Here is a 12,674-nt window from a genome sequence, read left to right as displayed (position 1 = left end):
TGCTGGGTTGAATGGTAGCTACATGTTTCATTTTTAAAGAAACCGCCGGTCAAACACCGCCACGACAGGGGGAGTCCGTCACCAACACAAGCAAAACAGAGATCACACCCAAAGACCCAGAGAGGAAACAGGCCCGTGGCTGCGTCCGACTCCCTGAGGACTGAGTTACGCCCACAGACAGTGGCTGGGACCTGCTCTGGAGGATGGCATGCGGGTTGAAGACTTCCGGCTGCTGCACAGGATTTTAATCAAGCTGCACCTGCTAACTCGCACTGAGGACAGTGGGGACAGACAGACACATGGAAGGAAAGGACAACCGAAAGCCATTGCTATTTTTTATTCTGCTGCTCAAAAGAATGACCAAAGGGGGAGAAAGTCTTAACAACAAAACCCTAACAACACAGCATCAGAGCAGAAGGGACAGGACTGGTCACTCTACGTAAGTTGGCACAAGATTTTCCATCAGGTCCAAGTTTGACCGTAGGCGCCGGGGAACAGAGGAGCCAGCCGAGAGCGTCGTCAGGGCTGCTCGTCCTCTGCAGAAGCCGTGGGCAGCAGCTCGGGCAGGTCGGGCAGGTACTCCAGGGCTCCGGCCTCTGCAACGGAGGAATGCTCTTAGCAGAGCCCTGACGTTTGCACCAGCAACGGTGACAGCCCCCGGCACACACGCCGGAGCCCCTGAGCTCGCCCCCCTGAGGGTCTCCCCGAGGATCAGCCCCGAAATCGAGAGCAGCCCTTCCTGTGTCTCACTCCTGATGACTCAAGTCTCCCACTTACGACGCGTTTGAAACTACCAGAAGTGTAATTCCTGCTGGAGTGATAGAAATCAGAATCTCCGAGTGAAAGAAGCTCCGTGTTACAAAGTAGAACACCGAGCTAACCAAAGAGCAGGAACCGGGGGAGTCGGTCTGCCCGTCGCGGGAAGCGTCCGCAGTGGATCTCCCCAGCAGGGAGCTCGCCGCAGGCTGGGCAGGGCTCGGGCCCAGGGAACCTGCGTATGGGTTCGGAGATCTCTCCGGCCTCCCCCCTCCCAACCACCCGCAGCTCCTTTCCCCAAGGCGGCAGGTCCAGCCAGCAGAGCGCGGGGATCAAAACCGAACCCGGGAATTAGTCTCGGCTCTGCCAAAGTCACACAAAAATTGTAAAGTGCAAAACTTGTCGAACAGAGGTCTCTCCTGGAGAATCCCAGCGCCCCTCCCCCGCCGTCCCCGGTCCCCGTCTCCCCGTGCTCCGTTCCCAGGGTTCCCAGGCACTGCGGCCTCCGTCCGACCTCTCTCCCTCCGTGGCCCAGACGACAAGCACCGCGCAGAGGTGCTGGGTGGCAACGGGCCGCGGGTGGCCTCGCCCGTCTGCGTGTCCACGGAAGACACCAGGTCTAGGACAGAGGCTGTGGAACAGGCGTGCGGCCCGCTCTCCAGGAGGGCTCCAGCGACCCGTCTGTAGTACGGGCTAGCGGACGTGCTTTCGAGTCACGGCGTACGAGGACCTACGGGGAGCGGTGGCCCGAAAACCCCCGCACATGTTACCCTGCCAGGAGGAAGGGCTCCAGCGGACGGAGTGGGACGGAGGCCCTCTCTCTCCCCGGTTCCCCTGCGGCTCTGAAGACCCTTTCCAGGGCCAGTGCTGGGGCCCGCTACGACCGCCGCCCCTCGGCCGCTCCCCACCCAGCAGTGGTGACTGGAGGAATTGGAGTGGAAGGCTGGTTACTTCCCAGGAGAATCCGGAGAATTCTACGGAATCCTTCTTCGACAGGCTTTTTACGTGGGCAGGGTTCTCAGAAGTGGAATTGAAAATTGGTAACATGTCACGTACCTTTGAGATGCAGGAAAGTCAGAAACTCTATGATGGTGCGCATGGCAGCGCTCTCCGCCGGCGACCCGGCCAAGCCTCCTAGGAAACAGAATCGGTGTCTGTCGCCTGCCGCACCGCGCTCTGGGTCTCAGCCTCATCCGCGGCCGGGGCATCCGGAAGCCAGGGGACTGGCCAGGACCCCTCCCCAGGGCCCTGCTTAGCACAGCGGGGGCTGGGGGGTACCTGGTCAGACCAGACTCTTCTGAGGCCTTGAGCCTAGTGACTCTACCTCTGTGGCCGCCCTGGGCCCCGACGCTGGGCCCTCCAGCAGACGGCGGACGTGGCCGGGCCCGGCTCAGGCCGGGAGGTGGGAGGTGTGCAGGGGCCTGATACTCCACCACCGTGTGTGCCCTGAAGGTGACGGGCAGGGAGGTGACCCAGGCACGCTCACCTGGCCTTGTCTCGTCTTCAGGAGGGAGTTCCCGCTTGCCGGCGAGGCCGGGCTTCTCGTGCAGCGATCTGTGGTTGTCAATGGCATCTGTTTGCAGAAGGAATGAGAGGGAAGCACCTGAGTGTCCTCCTCCTCCTACTGGGACACCCTCCCTCTCCCAAAGAGAGACACCCTGGCTGGTGATAAACAGAGCGCACGCACGATTGGACTGTAAGAATAATAATTACTATTATTATATTATTAATATAATAAGGATAAGAATAAGAGTTTCACCACAGGGAAACCAGAGAAGCAGATCGTTCTTCGTGGAACCACGAACTGGTGTCAGGGCCAGAGGCGTGGATCCCCACAGCTGCTGGGCCTCCGCCAGAGGAAGGAGGCGAGCGAGAGGGAGCGCGGCGCTCAGCAGAGCAGCCCGGGCCCCGGGGACTGAGGTCCCAGAGGTGCTGGCGTCTGAGCGGGGCCTCTCCCGGAGACCACAGGGGTTAGGGTTAATCAGACGTCCTCTTCCAAGACCCCTCTGGCAGCCGTGTGGGAGATGGCCTGGAGCCAGCCGGAGACAGACCAAGACAGCGGGACGGCGGGGGACAGGGAGGAAGGCAAGCAGGGGGCTAAGTGCGTGTGCACCTACCTGCGCGTGCGTGTGCTCGTGCGCGTGTCAGCTGGCGCGAAAGCAGGGAATCGTGACTGCTAGCCGAGCGGTCCCTTGAGAAACCCAGCCTGAAGGCATGAGGCCCTAACCCAGGGGCCCGGCAGGGAGAGAAGCAGCCAATCTGGGGTGTTTCGGGGATGAAGCAGATGAGGCCACAGGACGGGGTCAGGGTGACTCGGGGCTCGTGGCCGCTCGCCTGGGGAACTGGCATCTGCAAGGCTAAGCCAAAGAACACTGATCCCTCTCCCCAGAGCCGGAGTTCGGGGGGACGCACGGCCCCCGGGGAGAACCGCGGTCCTTGCCATGGCTCGAGTGCAGTCACACTCCCGCAGCCGCCGTCGGACCGCATCCCGCACCGACGGACCCCGGCACCTCGCAAAGTGCACCATGAGCTCGTCTACACGTACAGCCTCTGCTGACCCAGCCTGACGGACGGAAGGCTGAGACTAAACGAGAGCCTGTTTTCTAACTCGGGTCCCTGTCTTCCCGAGGACTGTGTGTGCCTTCAGTATTCCGAAGTCACAGAAGTGTCTCTGCTAAAGGTTCCTTCTTTCTTTGGGGTCAGAAGCAGAGAGGAGACGCCTTCCGAGGGACAGAGCTCAGGGTTCCAAGGCTTCGGGAAAACGTGTGCCTTTGGAGCACATCTGTCCCTCCTGCAGGCGAGGCCACTCCACTCACAGTGACAGCCTGCGTGGGGCCCGCCTTGCCTTTGACCTGAGACCAGAGCCCCCGACGCCCTGCTAGTGGGAAGGGAACATGCCTCCTTTCCTGGTGCAGGAGGCAGTAAATACACAGGGGAGGGTTTGTTGTGTTTCCTTTTAGGGTGGATGACTGTCCCCAAACCTGCCATGCCTGCAAGCTTGAAAGCTGCGAGTGTGAAAGCAATTGGAAGGGAAAGTAAATGGTCCCCCTCCCCCCCCCAGTGGTCTCCTTTAGGACAATTAAACACAATTAAACTCTACAGGTGCCAGGACAGAGCGAACAGGAAGCCGAGTGCCGGCAAGGAGCGTGGAGGGGGAGGCGCCCACACACAGCCCATGGGGCCCCCGACTGTCCCCTTCAGGGCCTGGGCCACCTGGAGGCGTAACCTGTCTGCACACACCGTCTCCCTAATTCCTGCTGCCTCCTGCCCTTACTAAGAATTGCAGCTGGTCTCCAGGCCGCCGCCAGCCTGGGGATCGCTCGGCCCACGGGGTTCTCCGCGCCGTGAAAGCCCTAAAGTCACACTGTGTCCGGACAGTGTCACATCAAGGACAGGGCGCCAAGTCCCAGTCCACCCACAGGCTGGCAAGGTCTGGGAACTGACGGCAGCGGTGAAACCCCACACTCCGGTTCTGCACGCTGGCACACACGCACGTGCACACGCACCCCCCCCCCACCAGCTATACTTCCCAGCTGGTAGATTCATGGCACAGAGGTAAGGCCCAGGGGGGTCTGGGACCCCGTGGGACTATGACAAGTCAGCGACAGTGTCCTCCCATTCCACACCGCCCACATCTGAACTTCTGAAGCAGAGAAAGTGCTAATGAGGCTGACAGTGGCACACAGGTCCCTTCTGGAAACATCCCAGGACTCAGGCCATCTGACCCGTGTCCGCATAAGGCCCTGGTGAGGGGTGTGGGCTCCTCCTGATGCTCCGCGGGGTCAGATGCGAGTCCCTGCCCCTAGCCCCGGACCCAGGCTCAGTCCTGCCCAGTGGGACTGTCCCATGTTCGTCACCTGACCCCACTGATCCACGTCCCGCAGACCTTTCCCTCTCGCTGCTCTCCTCCTGCCCTGGGCATTTGGGTCCTGCTCTCTGCCACACAGATCCCTGAGCAAGAAGGAGCAAGTCTGGGAGGGACAGATGGCGGGGGGGGGGGGGGACCCAGGAATCTGCCCATTTGCTGCGAGTGAGGGGTAAGGGCTCAGGGGAGGCTGGGGGCAGGGCACGGGAAAGGGCGCCACCAACCGATGTGGCAAGGCTTTGAATTCACTGATCCCCAACTTCCATGGAAATCCATCCTGCCTGAGTCTCATGCCCCCCACCCCATCGCCCTTGACCTAACTGAACCCGGACTATCAGCGTGTCCGCGTGGGGACTGGCGGCGCAGATGTCGTAAGAGCAGGATTCACACACACGCTCAGCGCAACGAGCAGGGGCGGCTCTGAGGGCCCGTGTGTCACTCACGTGGACCGAGAAGGTAGCCGGCACTGTTCAGGGTCCAGCCTCTCTTCTCCTTCACCTTAAAGGGGAGAAAAGGGTCATTTCCCGGGGCTCCAAGAAGCCTCGAAGACTGCCTCTGCATAGCCCACCCCGGTGGTCTGGGAAGCTGCTGCCCAGCTCAGATCCTCACAGAATTTACATCACAGAGTTTTAATACTCTTGTCACATAATGGGCAAGTGACGTAAACCCCGAGAGCAAGACGGACAGGACTGGCTGCTCACCAGGCTTCCCAGGCATGACACGGGCATTCCATGCCCCGGCCCACTTGAATTTCAGCTTTGCCCCCAGATAAGCTATATTCCACAGGAAAACAGGACCGCTTGCTTTCCCAAAGAATTCACACTAGACTCAACCCCCAAACACGTGGGGCGCCCACTTGCTTCTGAGCCCTGGTGAGGACGCTGGGGCGTTCAGGGCACCGGCGGGTACCGGGGCTCCCTCCCGGGGTCACGGACCCGCTGCGGATGCGTCTGGTTTTCCTGGTTTAGATCCGGAGCCGGTCACGGGCCGGCAGAGGGGCCAGGCCAGGAGGATCCGGGAGCGTCTAAGGGCGACCCACCCCCGGGGCTGCAGGACCCCGGCCCCCCGCGTCCCCCCCCCCCCCGTCCCCGCACCCGGGCCCCCGCGTTCGCGCCCCCCCCCCAGCGGGGACACGCGCCGCGCACTCACCGGTGACCCGAGCCCGGGGGAGGCCGAAAGGGCCGCGGCGAGGAGCAGCAGCCCGGCGAGCAGGAGGGCGCCGCCGCCGGACATCTGCGGGGGAAGGCGGGGCGCGGCCGTGGGGCGGCGGCGGCGTCCCCGGGGCGCGCTCGGGCGGGGGCTCGGACGCCGGCGCTGCCCGGGGCTGGAGCGGCGGCAGGGGCCGGGGCGACGCCGACCGAGCGCCGTGCGACGCCCCCGCGACCGAGCCGGGACGGGGGTGAGGGACCCCCGGGAACGTCCCGGGGCGGGCGAGGCGCGGAGCGGCGGGAGGAAGGGGTCCGCCGCCCGCCGGGGGCCCCCCCGGGGCGCGCCGTACCTTGAGCGGCGGCGGGGGTCGCGGGGCGGCGGGGGGTCCCGAGGTGGCGGCGGGTCCGGGCGTCCGGTCGGGTCCGTCGGGTCTGGCGGGGCCGGGGCGCTCACCGCATGGCGCGGCCGCAGGACCACGGGGAGGAAGCGGGGCGGCGGGGCTCCCTCGACGTGTCCGCGGCCCGGAGCTGCCGCCGCTATTTATGCGGCTCGCGGGGAGCGCGCGCCGCGTCACCGTCCCCGGGCTCAGCGCCCGCCCCCCGCGCCCCCGCCGAGCAGAGCCCCGAGAGGGACCGTAGCGCGGCTCCGGCGGGGGCGGCTGCGCGGTGGTCGTGAGCACCGGGGGAGGGGCGGGGGCGGCGGAGAGACCCCAAACCCCGCGGGGGAGCCCCCCGGCACCCCTGCAGAGAGTTCTCATCACCCCTGCAGATAGCCCCCCACCACCCCACAGAGAGCGCCTGTCACCCCACAGAACCCCCATCACCGCTGCAGAGTGCTCGTCACCCCTGTGGAGAATTCTCATCACGCCTGCAGGTAGGGCCCCGCCCCCATCACCCCGCAGATGGCCTCCATCACCCCTACACTGAATAGGGAGCCCCCATCGGCCCACACAGGGAAATGCCAAAAGCTGGGGGGGGGGTTCAATGGCCCAAGTCATTACTAAGTCAGTGAACCCCAGGCCCATCACCCCCAACCCAGGTCCTGGCCAGGGAGAGGCCCCCACCCACACTGCATTCTCTTGCTGCAAAAGCTGAGAGCAGGGTCCTCCCCTGCCACACCGCCCTGGAGCATGAGCCCCCTGGGGTGGTCCTGGGGGGAGGGGTATGGAGCAGGCGCCCCCTGCCCTCACAGGTGCGCCCTGGCTGGAGCGTGGGTTCAGCCTCGGAAGCCATTCAGGCCTCGCTTCCCTGCCTCCGGGGCCCAGTGGCCTGCCCTGTTTTGCCAAGAAGCGGCAAACCAGCCAGGGCCGATGGGCTGTCTCCTGGGGGGGCTGACTGACTTCCAGCCTGGGAATGGAGGGTGTCCCCCTCCCCGACATGCCATCTCAGAAACAGTCCCTGGCGATGTTCCCCGTGTCTCCCTGGTCCTGGACACAGAGCTGTTTTGAGCAGGGTCGGGTAGTGGTGGAGCCCTTGTTTGGGGGGCGGGGTGTTGGTCTGGGGAACAAGCCCCAGCCCCTAGAGGCAGCGGAGGGGCGGGCGGGTGGCAGAGCAGCCGGAGGAGACTGTCCTGTGGCAGGGGGCACAGAAAGCACGCAGGAGCCAGGACCTTCGAGGCGTAGTCCGTGAATCTTTCCTTAGCTTGCGCCAGGCCCAGACTGTCCTTTCCCTGCTCACAGACATCAAGGGGCGCACACACGAGAGAGGAACCTCCAGGCTCCCAAGGAAGGATGACGCCACCTGCTGAAAACCAGCCGGAGCTCCTCCTGCCACCCGGCAGGACCTCACTGGCCACTGAAATCCTGGGCAGTGGCCGACCCGGGGGGGCCCCCTGCCTGTAGGTGCCTGGAGGCCCCCGTTACTTACCAGGGAGCCGCAACCCTCTCCCCACGCACCAAGCAGGACATTAGGTTGGTTGACGTCACTGGGGACCCTGGAGTGAACAACACACAGGACAGATGACCGTGAGGATCCCACCCGGCGGGTGTCCTACTTTTAGTCTTAGAACCTTCCTACACACAGCGGGAGGGCCATTTGCCTCTGCCTGGACGGGGAAGGACGCAGGGGCGTTGGAGGACGGGGGTCAAGGCCAGCTGGCTGGGAAGGAAGGACCAGGGCCCTAACCTGGGGTGCTCAGTGCCCGCCCTGGTTGACCGGAGGGCGAGGAGGGGCGCTGTCTCGGAGACCTGACTTGGCGAGGGGTCCCCTGTCAGACCCCTGGCTGTGATGGGGGTCTTAGGGGGGTCTCAAGGGCACACCTGACTTCCTGTCAGTCCTATTTCAGCAGACTGGGGTGAGAAGAAGATTAAGGGGCAGGAGGCCTGACCCGGGGAGGGGCGAGGGGGTGCCGGCTGCCGCCCTGGCTGCTTGGGTCAGTGGTCGTCAGACACCCTCATGCACCCTGTGCGCTCGGAAGTTGAGGGCTTGGGGAGTGGGCACATGCCAGGCCACGGGTGTGCCTGGGTACCTGAGAGGTGCCACCACCTTCGGACGACTGCTGGAGAGACCCCTTTCCTTCTGGAACGCTCCCTCTGCTTCGGAGGAGCGCGTCCCGGCGCATGGTACATCTTGGCTGATTCCCGCCTTCCCGCATCTTCCTTTGGTGACGAGAGCTCGAGGGCCCTTCTGTTCTCAACTTGCTTTGTCTGTCTGAAGAAGCAGAAATTATAAACCAAAGTCCTGGGCCCTAATTAAAAAACAGACCCCAAGCCCATCCCCCCACGGGCTGGCAGGTGAGGCCTGTTTGGTTCAGCTTCCCACTGCTTTCCTTTGGGCTGGTGTGCTCTTTTTGTCCCTTTTTTACTTAATTTTTAAAAAGATTTTATCTATTTGACAGAGAGAGAGAGAGAGAAATCACAAGCAGCGGGAGCAGCAGGCAGAGGGAGAGGAAGGAGCAGGCGTCCGCTGAGCAGGAAGCCTGACGGGGGACTTGATCCCAGGACCCTGGGGTCCTGACCTGAGCTAAAGGCAGACGATTCACCCACTGAGCCACCCAGGCCCCCCACTGCTTTTACTTTGAAAGCAACTTTCCAGTAGTTTTCCCGACAAGAAAGCCTTCATTAATAAGACATTTCGTCTCTAAGTCATCATTCTCGCAACTCCCCGGCACGCGACTCGTACGTCTGCCCAGACCCTAAAGGAAACGTGGCCACCGGCGAATTGGGGACCAAAACACCCCGGCCAGGGAGCCAGCACTCAGGTCGCAAAGCGGGGAGAAGGCGGCCCTGCAGGCACATGGGACACCCGTGTCACCCTTGTGAAGCCATGTGCCCGGGGGGCCGTCAGAATGTGCATCCACGTAACAGCCCCCGGACCTTCCTGGAGGCGGAAGCCCGGGGCTGCAGCGGGGATGCCGGGCCCCCACCCAAGGGGGTGCTGACCGGATCATTGATTGAGAACACGAACATTCAAAAAAAAAAAAAAAATCTGTCCTTTGGCCACTTTTCCTGGATCTCTTGGAAAACTCAGCAGGGAACGTAAGCAGGCTTCACCAACGGCTCATTTGGAGACGTGAGCTCAGAGCAAATGAGCTTCCTCGAAGCCGGTCAGGACTTTGACCAGAGGGCCCATGGGAGGACACCCCCCTGTCGCTGCTCCTCCCTTACCCCTCCTGGGGGAGGGGATTCTGCCCCCATCCTGGCAGGGGGCCGGGGACCCTGGCCCGGGAGACCTCGGTGCGCCCAGGGAGGCTGCGGGCAGAGCAGGGCCGTGGCGTGAAGATGCTGTGGCTTCCCGAGGCCGAGGCCGGCGGATGCGTTCAGACGGAGACACAGCACCCCTGAGAGGACAGGTGCCTGCTCGCCGGCACAGGCTGTGCTGGAACCCACAGCCAGCGATGTAATGGGCTCCGTGTGCTCAGCAGTGACCCAGTGGGAGTCGTTGTCAACCTGTCATCTTGAGGACGGCCCAGTGTGTGGCAGACAAAATGGATCACCATTAGGGTAATGGAAATCCAGCCGAAAGCATAATTTTACCCCCGCCTTGTGAGCGGGCCCATCCTCCCCCAGAAGCCCTGCTCACCACCACCACCAAAAACCGGCCCAAGTCTGACAAGCAAAAAGAGCAAGGGTCCAGAAAAACCTCGGCCGTGGCCTGCACCGGAGCCCCGCTTGCACCCCCAGGAAGGGAAGCTGCCTACCCGGGGGCCCGGCCTGCCCGCCTGGAGATCACAGTCCAGTGGAGACCCGCGCGCAAAACAGTCCTATATGTGACCACCCCATTATCGTGAGAAGGAAGAGGTCTGTGGGCTCAGGGAGCCTGACCTGACGGGCTGGCAGGATTGTCCAGGGAGGGCGCAGCCCATTCCAGGTGGAGGGGTCCCGGGGTCAGCCCACATTCAGGTCCTTTTCCCTTGGTCCTTCTGTTGCCTGGAATGTGGACGCAAGGGCTAACGTCAAGCAGCCGTTCTGTACCATGAGGTGATGACCTTGGACAGCAGCGAGGCTGGAGGAGCACAGGTCCTCAGGCCACTGTCCTTCATGCCCACTGCACAACAAGGAGAAATGAACATCTCTCCTATTTAAGCCAACGTTATTTGGGGGTTTTCTCTTATAGGCAGCTGGAATGACTCCTCACTAACCCAGTGTCTTACACGAAGCAGTCAACAGATGTTTGATGAATAAATTAATGAGCGCAAAACAATGAAGGGCTGTGCCCCCTCCAGTGCTGGTAGGGAGCAAACACTGGCAAGAGGGACTCCTGAAAAGGACGGGCTTGGAAGACAAGATGGCAAAAGGACACAGGGTGTCACCACCTACAGACACCACCACGACCTTGCCGCTGGGGGTTGGTCTGGATGGTCCCGCATCTCTCAAGTCCTGGGCTCTTTGGCCGGAGCCACCCTTGGCTCCCCACGCAGAGACTTCCTCTCCCCTAATCCCCCCCGGCATCTCCCGGCCTCCACCTCCCCTCCTGTGGCCGGTTCCACCACTGCCCTGGACGCGCAGGCCCTTGCTCCCCTGGCCGGTCCCCCCTCTCCAGGCTTGGGGGCCCCCGCCTGGCCTCGGCCACCTGGTGGCTCGTCCACGGCCAGCCCATCTGGGGAGATTCTGGTACCCAGGATGTAGCTGCTGGTCAGAGGCTCGGCTCCGAGAATCCATCTGGGCCCCGGAGTGACTCACTCCCTCGGGTGCTCACCCTGGAGGAAGGGGAGAGCTGGTTTTCTGCCCTCGGGGGGCTGGAGCCTGGTGACTCAGCCCCAGGCAGCTGCACCTGTTTCCTGGTCCTTCGGCCCCCGGGCAGCACCCCTAGGGCCATGTGGGAGCCCATCTGGCTCACAGGACGGGGATGCCGAGGGAGACGGCAGGCAGCTGGGGGCCAAAGGGAGGCCGGCCTCGGAAGCGAGGAGGCATCTCCCCCCGGGGGCCTGAGCTACGCAGATAAGCAGCCTCGGGACCCCAAATACTGTAAGAGACTTCGAAGCGGTAACTATTTTTAAAACCTTAGTTGTAAACCACCTACAAAAAGAGACGCAAATGAGTATCCAGCTGGCTGAGGGTCAGCCCAAACCCGCAGCGTCACAGCCCCCAGCTGAGGGGGAACAAGCCCAGGTCCCCGGCCGCCCAGCCCCTGCTGCCGCCGCCCGCCGCCCGCCACCCTCCTCCCCGGGGTCCCCCGCCAGACTCCCAGCGGCAGGGACTCCCTGGATGACCGTGGACTCCGCGGGCTCTACCTCCTCCCCCCGCCTGTCTGTGGGCTCTTGCCCTGTGCTGCTTCGTGTCCCGGAAAACCCCAAATCAGGGGCGTGAGGCAGCCGCTGCCCTGAGCCGGTCAGGGGGTGACAGAGTCCAGTTGGTGGCCAGCTCATAGGTGGATAGGAGTCCACTCGGTCGCTTGAAAGGCACTGGGCCCTGAGAGTCACTATCGAAGTATGTCCCTGGGAGAGCGGGCTGTCGGCAGCATCGCCTCGTCACCGCCTTCATTCAGTCACTCAGGGCTGGACGGCGCCCTCCCCGAGGGCGGGTCCCTGTCGCGGGCGGCGTCAGCTGCCCCCACCCTGGGGAGGCTCACTGGCCCAAGTGGTTTGAGGCTGGGGTGCTGGGAACACTTCCAGTCACCCGGTGGCAGCCGGGTTCAAATCCTTCCTCAACATTCGCGAGTGCTGGTGGCTCTGACTCTGTCACCAGCCATCCCGGTGCCCCCGGTCCCTCACCTGTAACCATTTTGATTTCTTTTTTTTTTTTTTAAAGAGAAAGCAAAATGGAATTTCCCGATGTTAATTTTTTTCAGAGCGCTGGCCAGCCCGGCAAGAGGGAGCCGTTTGCTGCCGCTGCTGGGAAAAGCTGGCGGCCCGAGGGCGAGGTGCTGGGGGGGCTGCTTCCTTCTGAGAGCCGAGAGGGGAGACCGTCCCGTGTGCCTGGTCTGCACGTATCACGCTGCCGTGATGCACGGCCTTGTCGGTCTGTCCGTCTGTCTTCTTTCACTGACAGAATGTAAGTTTCCTCCACGGGGCAGCAGGTGTCAGCGTCCCGGGCCCTTCACGGCCAGGTGTTCTCTCATCCCACGGCGAGCCCACATTTTCAGCCACTCGTCCGTGGATGGACGCTGGGTCGTTCCCACCTTTTTGGCAATTGCCAGTAACGCGGCCGTGAACACTGGCGGGTCATACGGTAATTCATTATTGAAGTTTTTTGAGGAACTTTATTTGAATGTTTGATATTTTGTTCATCGTGGGTGTTTTGACACTTACTTTGTGTTTAAGTTTTGCGTGGAAATATGTATTCCAGGGCGCCTGGGGGACTCAGTGTTAGGCCTCTGCCTTCGGCTCAGGTCATGATCTCAGGGTCCTGGGATCGAGCCCCGCATTGGGCTCTCTGCTCAGCGGGGAGCCTGCTTCCCCCTCTCTCTCTACCTGCCTCTCTGCCTACTTGTGATCTCTGTCAAGTAAATAAATAAAATCTTAAAAA

The 12,674-nt window shown here is 62.5% G+C and overlaps 1 protein-coding gene across 1 annotated transcript; it reads right to left on the bottom strand.

Annotated features, from left to right (window-relative positions):
* Positions 1-322: 322 nt before the first annotated feature.
* GAL (galanin and GMAP prepropeptide) lies at positions 323-6,292 on the bottom strand. The gene is made up of 6 exons (XM_045066124.1): positions 6,120-6,292; positions 5,771-5,854; positions 5,065-5,119; positions 2,243-2,329; positions 1,813-1,890; positions 323-596 (listed from the first exon to the last, which is right to left on the bottom strand). The coding sequence occupies exons 2-6, from the start codon at positions 5,852-5,854 to the stop codon at positions 520-522; spliced, it is 381 nt and encodes a 126-aa protein (XP_044922059.1). The 5' UTR covers positions 6,120-6,292; the 3' UTR covers positions 323-519.
* Between the last annotated feature and the right edge of the window lie 6,382 nt (positions 6,293-12,674).

The sequence above is a fragment of the Mustela putorius genome, unplaced genomic scaffold (genome assembly GCF_011764305.1).
Source record: "Mustela putorius furo isolate JIRA1106 unplaced genomic scaffold, ASM1176430v1.1 tig00000127_pilon_pilon_pilon, whole genome shotgun sequence".
Lineage (NCBI taxonomy): Eukaryota > Metazoa > Chordata > Mammalia > Carnivora > Mustelidae > Mustela > Mustela putorius.
This window is presented reverse-complemented; position numbering and strand designations above follow the sequence as displayed.

What these genes read in the sequence shown, in the direction of transcription:
- GAL (XM_045066124.1), bottom strand. Translation starts at nt 5,854, where the DNA reads ATGTCCGGCGGCGGCGCCCTCCTGCTCGCCGGGCTGCTGCTCCTCGCC. An exon ending in TGAAGACGAGACAAGGCCAG is followed by an intron (nt 1,891 to 2,242) that starts GTGAGCGTGCCT and finishes TCTGTTTCCTAG; the next exon opens with GAGGCTTGGCCGGGTCGCCG. An exon ending in GACTTTCCTGCATCTCAAAG is followed by an intron (nt 597 to 1,812) that starts GTACGTGACATG and finishes CCTCCGTTGCAG; the next exon opens with AGGCCGGAGCCCTGGAGTAC.